The sequence below is a fragment of the Podarcis bocagei genome, assembly GCF_964188305.1.
Source record: "Podarcis bocagei genome assembly, chromosome: 2".
NCBI classification, from domain to species: Eukaryota; Metazoa; Chordata; class Lepidosauria; order Squamata; family Lacertidae; genus Podarcis; species Podarcis bocagei.
The window spans coordinates 50,000,564-50,016,717 of record NC_138126.1 but is presented as its reverse complement, the minus strand read 5'-3'; the positions used below and the strand labels follow the sequence as shown (position 1 = coordinate 50,016,717).

Sequence of the window (16,154 nt, the reverse complement as noted above, 5' to 3'; positions counted from 1 at the left end):
AGTGTGAATTAGTTTGTATTAAAATACAAAATGAACAGAACTTTCCTGTAACCTTACTGGTGAATAATATTTGAGTATAAGGTACTGTTGATGATAATGATATCCAAAATGTTAAAAAATGGTATGTGAAACTCAGCTGCTGTAAGCCATTTGGGCATTTGATATGAATATTGGCAAAGCATCCCGAGGCCAATAAGCTTTACACACTCCTCCATGCAAGCAAGGCTTCCTTTACCCAAGTTCTGCCTTTGCAAGAGCCCCCCTTACATGGTCAAATGTTTACAACTTCTGTAGTTGGGCGCTTGCTTTCTGGGAAAGCAATGCTGGTTTAGAGATTCCTTGCAGCTCTCAGGTGTGTTAAGGACTCCTGGTACATCCTTATTCTTGACCCCTCATGGCACTGAGGTGGGGATTTTGGCTGCATGGAACTTTCCCACTCTCTGCATACAGTGGTGAATACACCCAACATGTGGCTTAATTTATCAAGGCACACTTGTTGTTAAATAATTTTACTGCATGCTCTTATCACATATTATGTCCAAGCTAGGAATGTCCACTCCCACATAATTGTTTCAATCAGCGCTGTTTATGATCTGTCACAGTTCTGCTGTTATTTGTCTCACTGTCTACTAGAGCAAATGTTTTTGAAATTAATTACATAATTAACCATTATTATTATTAAGTAATATCTCATCTTTCTCCCTGACAAGGACTCAGGTCGGCTTATTATTATGTTATCATATGTTACTATTGAATTGTTCCACACAATTCATTTCAGTGCAGAGGAAACAGAGGGCAAATTGCAGAGCAGTGGGGAGAACAATCAATTACATATCATTATGTATCCTTTGTGGGTTGAAAAGGATCACAACAGTGAATACTGATCGTATTCTCTAGACTGAATTGTATTCTGGGAATGGGATGGGTATGTTAATGTTGGTAATTTCTGTTCCACTTTCCATTTTTGCTGGAATTCTCTGACATCCCTAGCCCAACCACACAGCTTGAGGATCAATGCAGTCCTGATACACTTCCAGGACACACTGAAAGGATGACTTTTATTTTTGCTTCAATGCATTTTTTCAATATTTGGTTGTTTTAGAGAGCCCTCCCCACAGGGAAATGCAGCAATGAATGTCTTTGCAAGTCAGAAAAACTCTAATGTGCATCTAAGAAGATTATACAACTTTCAACCAATGAAGGAACACTTGCATATAATACATGTTTAGTGTTTCAGGATGTGCTAAAGTAACATTAGACTTTTTGAATGAGAAGCATTTTGAAGAGCAGGAGATGCCACTGAGCATTAATTGCACATTAGCAGATGCTCTGGTTATCTTTCACTGAAGATAGGATGCTGACCATGTGGTCTGAATGTCATCAAACACTTTCCTTTCATAATGGGAAAGGTTACAGCAAAAAATAGTTTATTATTAGATAAACTGGCTTGTGAGAAGAACAGGTGCTCTTCACCACAATATTAGTTACCGGTACTTGGAACTGTCCTCTGAGTTCTCTGAAATCTTTCTAACTCATTGGCTGCACAGAAGCTAAAACTCAGGGTCATAACCAAGTGGTTAAGTGTACTTAGGAACCTTTTGTGAGAGAGTTTGTAGAAGACTTAAGAAAAACAAACAAAGGTGAATAATCAGATTGCCACTATCAACATTTTTACTGGCATTCCAAAAGAATTTTAGAACACCAATGTTGATTCTTTCCCAAGTCGTATATGGATTAGGGGTGATCAGAAGGCAGACCAGGATGTGCTAGTAGACTCCCAGCTGTTTTATTTATTAAATTTATATCCCACCCTTCCTCCCAAAGGAGCCTAGCTGTTTAACAATAGCAACAACAAAACAGCAAATGAAGAAAGCTAATCAAGACTGGACATTTGTGGGAAAGGTCTATGAAATCACTTTCTACTGAAGATATACGCTTAGAATGCGTTCAGAGCCACCCTGTTCAGAGCCATGCTGTTCTAATAGCATGTCTTTAACACCTAGCTCTGAAGTCTGCCTACTCCTGGTTTTATATGCTGTTGCTGGTTTTTCATTTCAATAGAGAAAATATGAAGAAGAGAAAGTCAGATGCCTTCTAGCTTTTGCTGTCATGCTCACTATCTTTCTGAGGGTGTATCCTCTTTCTATGGCTATTTGAGATTTAATTATAGCAGTGAGGTTTGTACCACAAAGAAGTATCAGCTGCATTTAACAGGTGTCTTTTCGTTCACTGTTGCTGGTGTCCTCTTAACACAAAGGAAAATATTCTAGGGATGCCAACATACAGTTTTAAAGCACTGTAACCTGCTTAGTAGCTTCAAAATTCTATGTGTGCCCACCACATTCTCCAAGAAATACTGAAAACAGGATCCTAAAACTGAGAAGCCGGACTAGAGCTTTTTTTTAAAAAAAACAACAAACCACACCATATTCTTTACTCTCAAATCTCTCTTTTCTTGAAGGCCTTCTTGCATTATTGATTTATTATCAACTTTGACACTAGTTTAGATAATCTATTTCTTCCAGTCTAAAATCTATTTTGATAGACTTTTCCAACAAAAACATGGAAAACAATTTCATTTACAAGCCTGAATAATCCTTTGCAACAATATCCGCTCTATTGGAGATTTTCTTTGAGTGCTATGGCTTCAAGGGAAGAGTAAGGGGAAATGCAGTGCATCATAAACAAAATGGAGTCTATGCTATCTTTTTCAATCAAGAAATATATTTACTTGTTACTTCAGAATGCAACCCACTCAACATTGTAATCGTTATATTAAACATTGTCGTCTGTAATGGGAAATGGGGAAAGTATCAGAAACATGTTGCCCATTCCACTCCAGTATTGGAACTTTCTGTAGAAGCAGAAGAAGTGAGCCATAGATCAGAAAATTCAATGGGGCCCCATTGACTGCATAGTAAAATAACTATAACTTTTTGAAAATGATGGAATTTGCAGGTGTATTAGCTGCTAGTGAGTGGGTGACACCTGCAATATTTCAGACAAGTAGGTTAAAGAATATTTTGTGTAGTCACCTTTACTTTTCCATTTTAGGGTATACCTATAGCTTATTTTCTTTGCAAATGAGGGGATGAAGTCTGCCAAAATTCCACACAGATTAGTGCAACAGGGCTTGTGCACAGACTCCTAGAACCCAAGGCACTTTGACCTGCCCCCCAATGTATTTTTTGAGGGAGCCAGAGCCCCCACTGTTCAGAGGGTGGAGCTGGGCATGGTGCAGCTCTCCCATGTTTTCTGGAGCAATTTAAATAAAAATAGCATACTTCATAGAGGTACCTGAAAATAAATAACCTTCTACATAGGATAGATGCAAGAATTAGGAAGTATGCTGAATGATAAACTGTTTGAGACTTGTGTGTTTTCTGCTCTGTTGGCACCAGCTGAAAAGCTGAGTTCTTTCTACATGCCTTCCAGAAGCACTGAGATTGAAGGTTTTTAAAAAAGAGCCCTGGTAAAGCTATTCACTGGTTGGAAGCTAGAGGTGTCTATCAAGAACTATAGCAATTCTTTTTCCTCCCCACTCCCCACATCCCCAGTCCTTAAAAATAGAGCTTAGGGGTAATATCCTAGTCTCTGTTTGTCTGGGTTGTCTGAATGCCCAACCTAGCTGAAACATAATAAACCTAAATGATGCAGGCTAAAACTAGATATGATTATCACAATTAATGTGCTACTTTTTTGTAATGTAAATAGCAGCTGTGGAGGAGTTCAACTCTTTCTTCACACAATCCTGACAGAAATCTCAGTGAGACTACTTTTTGGATTTCAAGGGAAAATCAAATTGGAGACTTCACTTGGAAAAAATATATCTTCCAAGAGGTGATTTTTGTCAGGACTTCGGTTGTGTCTGAAAGAGAGTTAAACAAGGCTGATCAGGCTTCCCCATGACTGCTATTTGCATAGCAAATATGTGCACATCAATTGCATTCACAATCAGTATCACATCTGGTTTGCTCCTGAATCTCTATGTTTTCTCCCTGGGGAATGGTGGATGTCTCTTTAATATTGTGTTATACCACACTCCTCATGGCAGCCATTTTATGCTATGCCATGGGCCCTTGGCAGCTATTTTGTAACTGGCATCCCCAGTGCCCTCAAAATGTGCCCACTAGTATAAAAAAATTGGTGATCTCTGGTATATAAATGGCATGAGAACATAATCTTTATCTAATCACAGTTAAAAATTACAAATGAACAACAAGTCTGTTCATACTATATAGCTTCTGGAACCAAAATGGCATAGGCAACTTCTCTTGGAAAGATGTTAAAGGAATAACAACCATAAAATGTTTCTAAATCAGATATAAAATAAAATGTATTTCCATTCTAAGTTTCAGATTCTAGAAAACTGCTTTTGATATTTTTATTTGAGACATAAAATTAAATGAGCCCATGCAGATAATTTCAGTATTTAGGAGCAGATGTTCACACCAGTGCTTTGCAAATTAAGGGCATTCCAGTAGGGATTCCTGCTATTTGGTACCCAATGAGTATCTAAAAATAACTTGCAATGCATTTGAAAATTACTTGCAAGCATTTGTGGAAGATAATTTGTGGTTCTTATATAGCAAATGGTGCCTTTCATCTAACTACATTAGGCATAAAATGCTCCAAGTTGCAAAACGCTAGCTTTGCGTTTGTTAATTTAAATGATTAGATCTATATTTTTCCATGTCTAAAATGTCTGCCGGCATCAGCAGTGTTAGTAAGCATGTTGCTGCAACTAGTTGTTTGTGGACTAAAATGCTACACATAGGCTTAAAGGTAAAGATAAAGGGACCCCTGACCTTAGGTCCAGTCGCGAACGACTCTGGGGTTGCGGTGTTCATCTCGCTTTACTGGCCGAGGGAGCCGGCGTACTGCTTCCGGGTCATGTGGCCAGCATGACTAAGCCGCTTCTGGCGAACCAGAGCAGTGCACAGAAACGCCATTTACCTTCCTGCTGGAGCAGTACCTATTTATCTACTTGCAGTTTGACGTGCTTTCGAACTGCTAGGTTGGCAGGAGCAGGGACCAAACAATGGGAGCTCACCTCATCGCGGGGATTCGAACCGCGACCTTTCGATCGGAACACATTAAATATTTCTATATAATGTAATGTGCAGATGATTTTAAATGTACAAAGTCAAAAAGGGCACACTGATGCTCGGAGTGGGAGTACTGTGACAGGGGACACACAAAATGAGTCACAGGTACTCCAGAGCTGGGATGCAGTAGGCTGCGCCTTCATTGCTATTGTATAGACATGTAGCCAATTTGGCAACTCCAAGACTGCGACCAAGTGAGGTGAGATGCATCTCGGTGCTTATGCTGATGAGACCAGCTTTGAGAGAGATAACACCCTCACGCTGAACTCTGCTTTGCTACACTACCCTTTAGGCCCTCCTTCTCCAGGGAGGAGTGGTGCTGCTGGTATAAAAACTTAAATGGGTTCTCCCTCCTTTTGTTTTACCCTCACAACAACTCAGTGACGTAGGTTAGGTGAAGAAACAGAATCTGGCCTAAGTTAGGATTGCCATACATCTGGAATTTCCTGGACATATCCTGAATACTGCAGTCAGCAGCAGTGTCTGGGTGGAAATTGGTAAAATGTCTGGGAAAATCCGGATGTACGGCAGCCCATGTCAGCAGTGCCATTTTTGCCAATTTTCCATAAAAATAGCTCAAAATCGGCTCTTTTTGCCAAAAAAGCCCAACAACTTTAGTCAAAACTTTCCCACCCACCCCCCAAAAAAACCCCGTCCAAATGTTCACTGCTTGAAAAATGGCAAACCAACCTAAGGGCACCGAGCAAACTTCATGGCTGAGTGGATGTGTCAAATCATTTTGGCTCAAAAAGGAAAAAGGAAAAAAATGTTATTGTTGCTGGATCAGGCCTATGGGTTTATCTAGCCTACCATCCAGTGATCGCAGTGGCCAACCAGATGCCTATGGGAAGCCCACGAGCAGGATTTGAGTGGAAGAGCACCTGTGGCTTCCAGAAGTTGCTATTCTGAAGCATTGCTGCCTCCTCCCATCAAACTTGCTTTTTCCACCCCTGTTGCACACTGGGTCAATAGCTTTATCAAGCCATGTATTATGATCCCAAAGTCTCAATCCTGGTCTGTCACCACCAGTTCAGACTCCATGAGTGTATTTGTTGGGGTATTAATAAATGACCACAACAAATGAATACTGGGGTTTGAACTATTTAAATATTGAATTTATCCAAGCATGTGTATCTGAACAGAATTGCTATGAATCTTAAATCACTTTTTACTCCCTCCACTTAACATAGTATTGGAGCCCTAAGATCAGCACACAAGAGACTTATAGCGGGGGTAAGCAAACCTTTTCAGCAGGGGGCCAGACCACTGTCCCTCAGACTTCGTGGGGGTCCGAACTATATTTTTTTTTTGTGGGGGGGGGGGGAGATGAACGAATTCCTATGCCCCACAAATAACCCAGAGATGCATTTTAAATAAAAGCACACATTCTGCTTATGTAAAAACATGCTGATTCCCGGACCGTCCACAGGCCGGATTTAGAAGGCGATTGGGCCGGATCCAGCCCCTGGGCCTTAGTTTGGCTACGTATGACCTACAGTAACACACCTTGTTTGCAACTCATGAAACTTAAGTTCTTTGTGTAGTTTAGTATTGGCAGAGGTGGATTTTGGGCAGCACGACTGGTTCTGCTGCACTGGGCATCTAGACTAGGGGGCACCACAGGGCATCAGACCTATGACGTATTGAATTGAGCAGAAAGGAAGATGAGAGGTGGGGGAAGTACTGAATTTTGGCCTGGCACTTGGCGCTGCTGAAATTTGAAAGTCTCCCTGGCACTGGAGGACTGGAGGGCTATTGTACCTTTAACATGTATGTGGCAGGTAGATATTAAATAGAGTAAGTCTTTTGGAGTATAGAACTACAATTAGGGGGACATTCCATCAGTTGGACAACTTATTACTGGCCTTATTTTTGGCACTCCACCTCCACCTGCAAAAGAGGGTACAAATCTGCATGTGACATTTGAATATACTTTGTTTTCAAATGTGTGTCTTTGGCAAGTGCAGCCAATTGCCCAATCTACATATGGTATACCAGTGGCCAGAAAAATCTTGTTGGCACCTCTGTAGTTTTGAATGTGGAAAATCAAAATGTAAGAGTAACTAATAAATCAGCCATATTCCGACTCTACTCAGCTTGTTGGGCAAGGGGAGTAGTATATGTTTCTGAAAGCCCATAGCAATCAGTAACTCAAGCCAATGACCTCTCAAACGACTCTTTTTCCTCAAGACTCCTTTTCTCCTTGCCAGAGGGGTTCTTTTCACGGTGGTACTTTGCGGTGATTGCAGCATAAGCACAGCCATACACAGCAGCAGCCAACATCATGAGACATACAATCCCACAGACCACTCCAGTTATTACTACAGTGGCAATTGCATGACGCAAGCTAACAGGCCGTGGCTTTGGTTTCGGTTCACAGTGTGACCGGCTGCTGTCTCCTCCGTGTTCATTGTGATGGGTGAGCTTTGGAGAACTTTTGTGCTCAGAAGTATAGTGAAGAGCATTGGCCTGGTGGACATCGGAAGCTGTAGGAGGGCAGATTCCATACAATTCATAAGGAATTCTCAGGAGGTCTTTTCCCTTCCGATGATCAGGCGCTGAGCAGATGATACTGTCACTAATTCCTCCTGAAAAGAAGGAGCAGTTGTCAAGCTCTTGCTCACTCAGAAGAACCAACCAAACACCCACTAACAAATATAATGAAGAAACTGATTTTTCTCCTGTATAAAAATGACAACCATCTTCTATGCTAGTTGGTTTACAGTTAAATTACAACAATGGAAAAACCTCATATTAGTGTGTGGTTTTGCTAGTCATTTGTGAAAATTAAGCTTTCCTTTCATTCATAGATGCTATTGGAAAACAGTCCAACCAAGGAAAACAAATGGTCGTAATAAGGTTGCAAATGGGGGGGAATACACCATTGGCTTGAAGCCCAACATAACCGTGATTAAAGCCAACATGGAGGAAGTTTAAAATGGCCACCATATAGTAACAGTGTTTTGGAAACCATGGTTAAATAGATGCTGAGCAGAGACAAAAGCAAATTAGGTCCTATTTTAATGTGAGAATGATCAGTTTTCCATTCAGTGTCAGAGAGTTGGCCTGATCTGAGTGATGGCATGTCACAAAACAACAATTGTTGTGAAGGAAGTGAAAGGTCTGGGACCAAGAGGGTCTATGTGCTTTTGGTGGAAATTGAGAGCAGAGACAAAGAGCTCATGAAGCAAAGAGGCTGAGTTTCAGTAGGAAGACAAACCAGGAGATAGGACCAGGACGTAGGGGCCCAGAAGATACAATGGCTAAAGAAGAGAGACTAAACAGAGATGGACTGAGGGTAGGAGATAGTTAATGGGTAGGAAATACTACACTTTCTTTGACTGCACTTTATATTTAAACAACTGTATGTATAATATCGCAGAGAAATTAGTTTTGGATTGACTTTACATTGGTTTGTAGGGTTCTGGTTTCTTTTTCCAGGGACAAAAATGTTATCACACATGTCTTCAATCACTTGAGGAGTGAATTTCAGTCTGAGCATACAAAGGGGTGGGTGGGAAGAATCTCCTATTTTTTCCATTTTATTGTTTCTGTTTATAAGTATACATATAGGTATAAAATGAAGTGAGCAAAAAGTATGGACACAGAAGTTACAGATATAAAAGTTATATAGTAGTAAAATTGATGTAATATGTCTGTTGCATTTTGCTATCCCAAGAGTTATTGAATGTGAGCCATTTTTCAACAAATCTGCTTTCTGTCTGCCTTCTTTAACTTGTATATAAAAGGCCCTCCTTGCATATTCAAACAATGTTCGCTCCCATTCTCTCAGACTTGGAATTTAGTCAGATCTGCAGTATTTTGTATGTAGAATTCATGCTGCCATGACTGTAAGATTTTATGTGATTTTTGTTTTAAAAAATGCTATGATGCCCTTCAGTGTAATATAAATATTCTCAGAGCTCACTCCTATGCATGTTTTTTTCAGGACGAAGGCACACTAAGTTCAGTGGAACTCACTCCCAATAAAGTGTGCATAGGATTGTACCCAAAGATTCTTACTAGAGAGTAAACACCATTGAGCTGAATGGGATTTAATTTTGATTGCTTAGGATTGTTCTGTACAACTGCAGCCCTAAATGCATTATGTAGGAGTTGAACTTAGTGGAAATTACTTGTGCATTAAAATTGATACGATTGGGCTGCAATTTACTGCATGTTGATGGGATTAGGTAGGAAAGAATAATGGAGACTCAAAATTCAGTCATAATCTTGTAAGAAGATTATGCCGTTGTCCAGCAAATAATTACAATAGGATTGTCCACAACTGCTGATGAATGGCTTGGAAAAAATAGAAGAATCATATAAGGCTGTAATTCCATGCACAGTAGCCTGGAAATAAGCCCAATTGGACTCACTGTAATGTTCATCTGAGTAGAACATGCACAACAGCGGTGGGGAGGATCTTTTTGTTGGGATACTGCCGGGAAGATGGGGGAATCAGGCAGGCATCAGGCAGGCCCCCAGCTGGCTCCAGCCACTGGCCAGCAGCCGGTCTCCCTTGGAACAGCATCAATTAGCGACACGAGCCTCAGATACACTTAGAGATCCATGCACTCTATCAGCAGAGTACGTAAATCTTCTCACAGCAGAAGAGGCGGACAGAGAAATGTGTAAGCATAATGTCCAGCATTTTATTCAGCATAGTTCAGGAACAGAGGAAAACATGTCTGCTTCCCTTCGTCTCCAGCAGTAACACAAAAGCTATAAACAAACAGAAGTTCCCAGCAAGTGCTGGAAGTAAACAGGCATGTGACATACAATAGTCAAGGGAACCTTTTAAGGTGGAACGGAACTATATCCTAACACTTTTTCACTCCATGGGTGAGATCCTTATCAGGTTCTGCCTCATGGGCCAAATTTGACAGGTGGGCAGTGTGGCTGTTTTGTATTCTGACAATGGGTTGTTAATGTTGCCAGAAAGATGCCATGTGATTAAATTGTATTTCCTGGGACAAAAATATAGCTTCTCCCACAAGCAGAAAGGTTCCTCCTTTGAAACACTGCTTACCACATTTTGTAGTAAGTGAAGGACTACATATTATTATATAGCTCCCCCCCCCATCCCCACTGTCCTCCATTGCATCCATCCTCAGCAATTATCTAACTGCACAACTGGACATTTGCACACCAAGCTAAAACTTTTTGTTCTAGTGTACCTTTAGCATAGGTAATATTCAGATTGTTATGCTGTTTTACTTGTGTGTGGGGGGGGTTTTCAGGTGGACATTTCATTCGTCTTACGTGTGTGTGTGTGTGTGTGTGCGCGCCTATCCATCCATTTGGGGGATATAAAGGTAGGACAGATTATTTAGTGGATCTGGGAGAGGATTGGGCATCATTAACACAGGATATATCAGTTTGCTTTATGTAAGTCTTACAAGAAAACTGCTAGTGAAATGAAAAATTGCTGGTGGAATATACAACATGTGCTTTTCCCAGATAGCATTGATAGTAACTTGATTTCTATTCATGTTACAAATGTATTGCAGATTAGAACAGTGCAAAGATGGGGAAAGCAAAAAAGGCTCTTAATTTGTCTTGGAAAGCTTATTTCCCTGAGATAAATTTATGAAATTATTCTACAAACTTAACAGTTAAGTTATATTCATTCATTATGTTCTTTTGCTTACAAGAAGATGTCTGTATGGAGCATGACTCCAGCAATATATCCTAGGATGGAAAGAAATTACTTAGCTCTTGGAAAGTGATGACCGCCTTGGGAGTATATTTTATCCAGTACTCAAATTCTGAAATAATAATATTTTTATTATTTATACCCCACCCATCAGGCTGGGTTCCCCCAGGAAAAGCAGGAAGTGTAAAGAAACCCACAAGCTCCATTCCCCAATTCTCTCTTCTACATTTTAGCTTAATCGTGAGCTCATGTAGTCTTCTCAAAGCAGTAGCTAAGGTGTCCATCACAGAAGGTAAGAAGGCTGGACTCCTCTAGTTTCATTCCTCAGCCTGCTAACTAGGAAGTTTACTTCTGAATAAATATTTTGAGTACAGAATTGCATAATGTATTGTTCCATGATCAATATATCTGCTCTTACTACTAGTTTGAAACTATGCTGAATTTTGGAAATATGACAGCAGTGTCTCCACTGGTTTCCTTTATTTGTGTTAGAAGTGGTTGAATTGATTGAGTTGAAATATGTGTATTGAATTACAACTATATGAATTGCTTCACATAAAACATCCTGAAGTGATTCAACAATGAAAACATCAGCAATACACACATTTATAACATTTCAAGGACAAAAGAGCCTGCTGGATCAGGGCAATGCCGCTCTAGTCCAGCATCACAGTGGCCAACCAGATGCCTCTGAGAAACCTGCAAGCATAGCATGAGCACAAGAACCGTGGTTTCCAGCAACTGGTATTCAGAAGCATTACTGTCTAGGACCAATGGGGCAGAGCATAGCCTTCATGACTAGTAAGCCCTTGGTAGTCTTGTCATCCATGAATTCATTTATTCCAGTACAAATTGGGATAAAAACCAATGAATTGATGTTAGTTGTTGATTAATGTAGGTACAAAGCTCTCTCTCAAGATTCTAAAACTTAAGGTCACCTAAAGACACTGATATGAAATGACAAATAAATAAATATATTGCTGCCATGATGGCCCCTGGCCCCATGTTTACAAGAAAGGTATAGTTTACAGAAAAGGTCCCAATACTAGCTGCTGGGGGACAAACAACTGTTCAGAAACATCAGAAAAGCATCTAGCAGGTCACCATTGCCAACAAAAGATCAGGGTCAACAGATCTTTCGCCTGATCCAGCAAGGCTCTTACGTTGTGGCTTCAGTATATATAACACAAGTGAATGGTCCAGACTTCCCAACATGCTCTTACAGTGTGCAAGTAGCTGCCTTGTCAACAATTTGTTAGAGCCATGTATGTACTACTAAACATAATATGAACCCTCTCAATAAGCAGAAGTCATAGTAACTGCTGTATAGAGTTAAGAATGTTGTAACGTATGATATAGGCAACCCTAACCATCATCACTTATTGCTATATTTAAACCTTGTTACACAGTATCAAGTGTAGGAAGTGTATAGGCTATACAGTAAATTCTACATCAGGAAGTCATCCATACTCAGCGACTCCCCCCACCAAATCCATTTTCCATGTTATTAGATGCTCCCTTGAATTAAAACTTCAATAAATAGTGAAGGTGAGATATGTCTTAATGACATTTGCTGGATATACAGTATATATGTAACAGAGAAAAATTACTTACCTCTATATAAAAAACTTTCCAGCCACAGTTTAAGGCCAAAGACTTGACAATTGCATTGCCAGAAGTTACCCTTAAACAGAACAACTTTCAGGTTTGGGAGCGATTCCAACAGAAGTCTGTCTACTTTCTGAAGTTTATTATGTTTCATAGACAATAAAGTTATGTTCCCTGTATTTTTTCCCAGAGTTCCGGGCATACTTAATATATTGTTGGAGGATAAATCCAGCTCTTTTAGGCGTGAAAGCGAACTAAAAGTTTTGTTGTCTACATATTCAATGAAGTTCTTCGTTAGGTTTAGTATCTGTAGATGTTGCAGTTCTTTGAATGTGCCAGGCAACAGACCCGTGATAGAGTTATTAGATAAATCCAGGATTTTGAGGGCCAGAGTGTCAACAAAAGCACTTTGACTGATTTTCTGAATGCGATTATTTGACAACAGCAATATTTGAGTTTCAGCAGGTAAGTGTGAAGGAACTTCAACAAGCCCTCGATTCCTGCAGTCCACTGTCTTTAAAAAACGATTACACAGACATTTTGGAGGACAGCCACTCAGCACATCTGTTAGCAAGATGACACTTGAAATCAAAAGCAACGAACCTATGCAATAAGAAAAGAAGTATCAGTGTTACATTCTGCATCTTGTGATGGCAGTTAGTGTATTGAAGATATGTACAGAGTAAGTTTGCATATTTGAATAGCAGGATGAACTGTAGTTATAGTCATAAAATCTTCACGTCATGCATATCAGCAATTTTCTCAAATATACAGTATCTAAATGAACCAAGTTTCCATGGGTTGTTGCCAATGCTAGTCCTACTCAAAGTAGACCAATTGAAATTAATGACCACAGATAGTTTAGATCCATTAAATTCAAAGGGCTAACTCAAAGCTTTGTTGGGGAGAATCCTAAAACTTTGTCAGAAGTGAAAATGTGCCCTATTTTACACCCGGCATAGTAAATGAATTCCACTGACAGCATGGAGGGAGCTAGAAAACATTCAACAGACTATTTTCAGTGGAGCATAATTGTAATTTTATTTTTATCAGTATTAATGGTTTGGTCAAGCCTCATAATAAAACAGCAGGTCAACTGTTGCTTAAGGAATTTGTCATCCATGTTACTTATTCACTGATGAGCCTCGCATTGGCTGCTCCCTGGGAGACACTAAGACCATGGTTATGAAAAACACTTAAACCAGTGGTTAACTTTAAGACTATGAGTGGCCTCGTTTACTTCAGCAAGTCTTTCTCAACTTCTTACATTTCATCATGTGATCTGTAGTCACCCTGATCTACAGCATTCTTAACCGTTTAGAAATTTTCCAGCCTTCTAGAGCTTCCTTGTTAAGTTCTATGAATTCCTTTCCAGCGGCTCACCAGCTTGCACATTGAAATGAATGAGATAGCCAACATGCATTAGAGATCTAGACAATATGCACATTTGAGTGAACTGAGTCCGGTGTGTTGAGCAAGTGTCTGGGATGCTTTTCTGGATCAAACATCACATAAATAAAACCAGAGGGTTGTATCCAATGCTAGTCCTATTCTCAACAGATCCATGCAAGTGAATAATTTCAGTGAGTCTGTTACTTTTTTGTACTGTACGCCGTACAATAACTAGTAACTCTTATTTGAACAAATGTTCTTAAACGTCTCTATTGCTGTTATTATCTATAGTTCTATTAATTCTATTACCAATATTTCATATTATGGTTCACTTGTTCGTGTCTATAATCCATAAGCATTCTCTAGTATCTTAAATGTCTCCCTTCTTTGAAACAGTGAATGAAGTTCACACAGTTCCTTACAATGGCACAAACAATATAATGAGTACTATTTTTTATAAATAATATTTCTCAGACAGCATTCTTTGTATGCACACAGTAAAAGCAATCATATACCAGGCAATGATAGCTAAGAGCCATATGTCCAGATTGATAAAAGCTTTCTGTCTCCTTTCATGAATGGTCCCTGAGGCAGATCAGTAGTATCTCTTATTTCTAAGCAGGAGTCTTAAGGGCTTGAGTCTTGTGTACATTTATTTTGGGGTAAATCCCAATGAAATCAGAGGGACTTTCCACTTGGCAAACATGCACAAGGTTTAGCTTCAAGTCAAATAGTATTGAAATATTCAGGAAAAGTCGCTGAATGTAGAACTTAAATTTCCTAAAAGATACAGATATTTAAGAGCCTTTGATTTCATAACGAAGCATGTTAGCCTTCATATGAAGCCATTCACTTTCTGAGATAACAGTTTATCTTGTACATAATTTCTCAAACTTCATTGCCAAAAATAGTGTTTGAAGTCCCCCTACAAATATTTGAACTGACCCTACAAATGTCTGATTATGGTTTCTGAATGTTGCATTCATATAAGGAAGATAGGAAATGCATTTTGAATCAGCATGCTTAGCATGCAACAATTTCCTTGAGTCCACAAAAAAATGTGGTTTATTGATTTGTCTGGATTTTAAAGCATAGTTTATTTGCAAAGTAATATCCCTTCACAATACATCTACATAAAAGTATATCTTACCTTTCATGGCTGTTCTCTTGTTGAGCTTGCAGGTCTCAGTTCACGTTTTATATGAAGCAATAACTCTCTGTAGCAAAGTTGCTTCACTGCTGCATATGCATTATTGCACTTATTCAGCAAACACAACTGTAGCTGCCATAGGACCTCCAGCTAATCACAGCTTTATAAATGCTGGTTAGTTCCCCCACCCCATTCAATCATGTTTCTTTTCAGATTCATTGACTGCTCGTTTGTTACCCACAGAGATTTCCTATGCCTCTCTTATTAAATCAACAGGCCTTGCAGAGTGTCTGTCAACTTGTGCTAGACAGCTGCAACACAGAAATCATGACCTAATAGCCTAGCCTTTTCAATTATTTAATCTACCTCAAATCCAAGGCACAAAAATAAAGCTGACTTTTTAAATCCCATGTAGTTCTTGATTTCTGTTGGATTGTTAGCCATGCTTTGTCAATCCGTTCAAAATCAGATGACTCTGAACTTGCGTTCCCGCCGTCCTTGGCTGTGATTGGAGGCAATGGGGTGTGTAATCTCAGTACGGGGAGGCCTTCATCTTGATTACATGGTTTTGACCGTGCACTTGTTTACTGTTCTGGGGCTTATACTTTAGATTTCCCTAGGGATTAGCCGTGCTGACAGGATTTTATTGTAAAGGGGGAAAACAAATTTTTGTGTTTCTCTTTTTGAAAAAAAATAATGCCCAAGAACTTCAGACATTCAAAATATGAGTCCTCTTTTTCCCCCCAAACAAGAATGAACAACCTTAACTGATATATGGATTAGCTTTATGCTGCAGTTGTGGGTATAGTGACTTGTGCCACTGCTGCCGAACATGCCTGACATAACTCATCATCGCTTTCACTTATGAGGTTAGGTTGCCATTGAGGGAACAGGAGGAAAACACCCTCCTTCTTCCTCCTAACTCCCTACCAAACCTCTGAATAAGTGCTTGGGTCACATAAATAAGAGGAGCAGCCCCTAATACAAAAATGCTAGAAACAGTTTCTCCACTGGTGGATGGGGTGGGGTTGGGTGCCCAAAGGGCTCTCAAGGTGTGGGCTGGGAAGAATTGGGGCCCAATGGATCCAGTCATTTCTCTTAATTCTTAATATAATACTTCTTTCCACAGTCCCACAACTTCACGTTTCCAGTGAAATCTGGCTGCCATTTTCACAGAAGATTCAGCAGAGTGCTAAAATGAAACTGATATTTACATAACGGGTGTGTTTTATAGGAG

General features: G+C 39.7%; 2 protein-coding genes across 5 annotated transcripts in view; one reads left to right on the top strand and one right to left on the bottom strand.

Annotated features, from left to right (window-relative positions):
- CACNA2D3 (calcium voltage-gated channel auxiliary subunit alpha2delta 3) overlaps window positions 1–16,154 on the top strand; it is a 498,964-nt gene that overhangs the window by 407,742 nt on the left and 75,068 nt on the right. The window lies entirely within an intron of this gene.
- On the bottom strand, window positions 293–15,568 carry LRTM1 (leucine rich repeats and transmembrane domains 1). The gene is made up of 3 exons (XM_081184309.1): window positions 14,918–15,568; window positions 12,382–12,978; window positions 293–7,696 (listed from the first exon to the last, which is right to left on the bottom strand). The coding sequence occupies exons 1-3, from the start codon at window positions 14,922–14,924 to the stop codon at window positions 7,260–7,262; spliced, it is 1,041 nt and encodes a 346-aa protein (XP_081040435.1). The 5' UTR covers window positions 14,925–15,568; the 3' UTR covers window positions 293–7,259.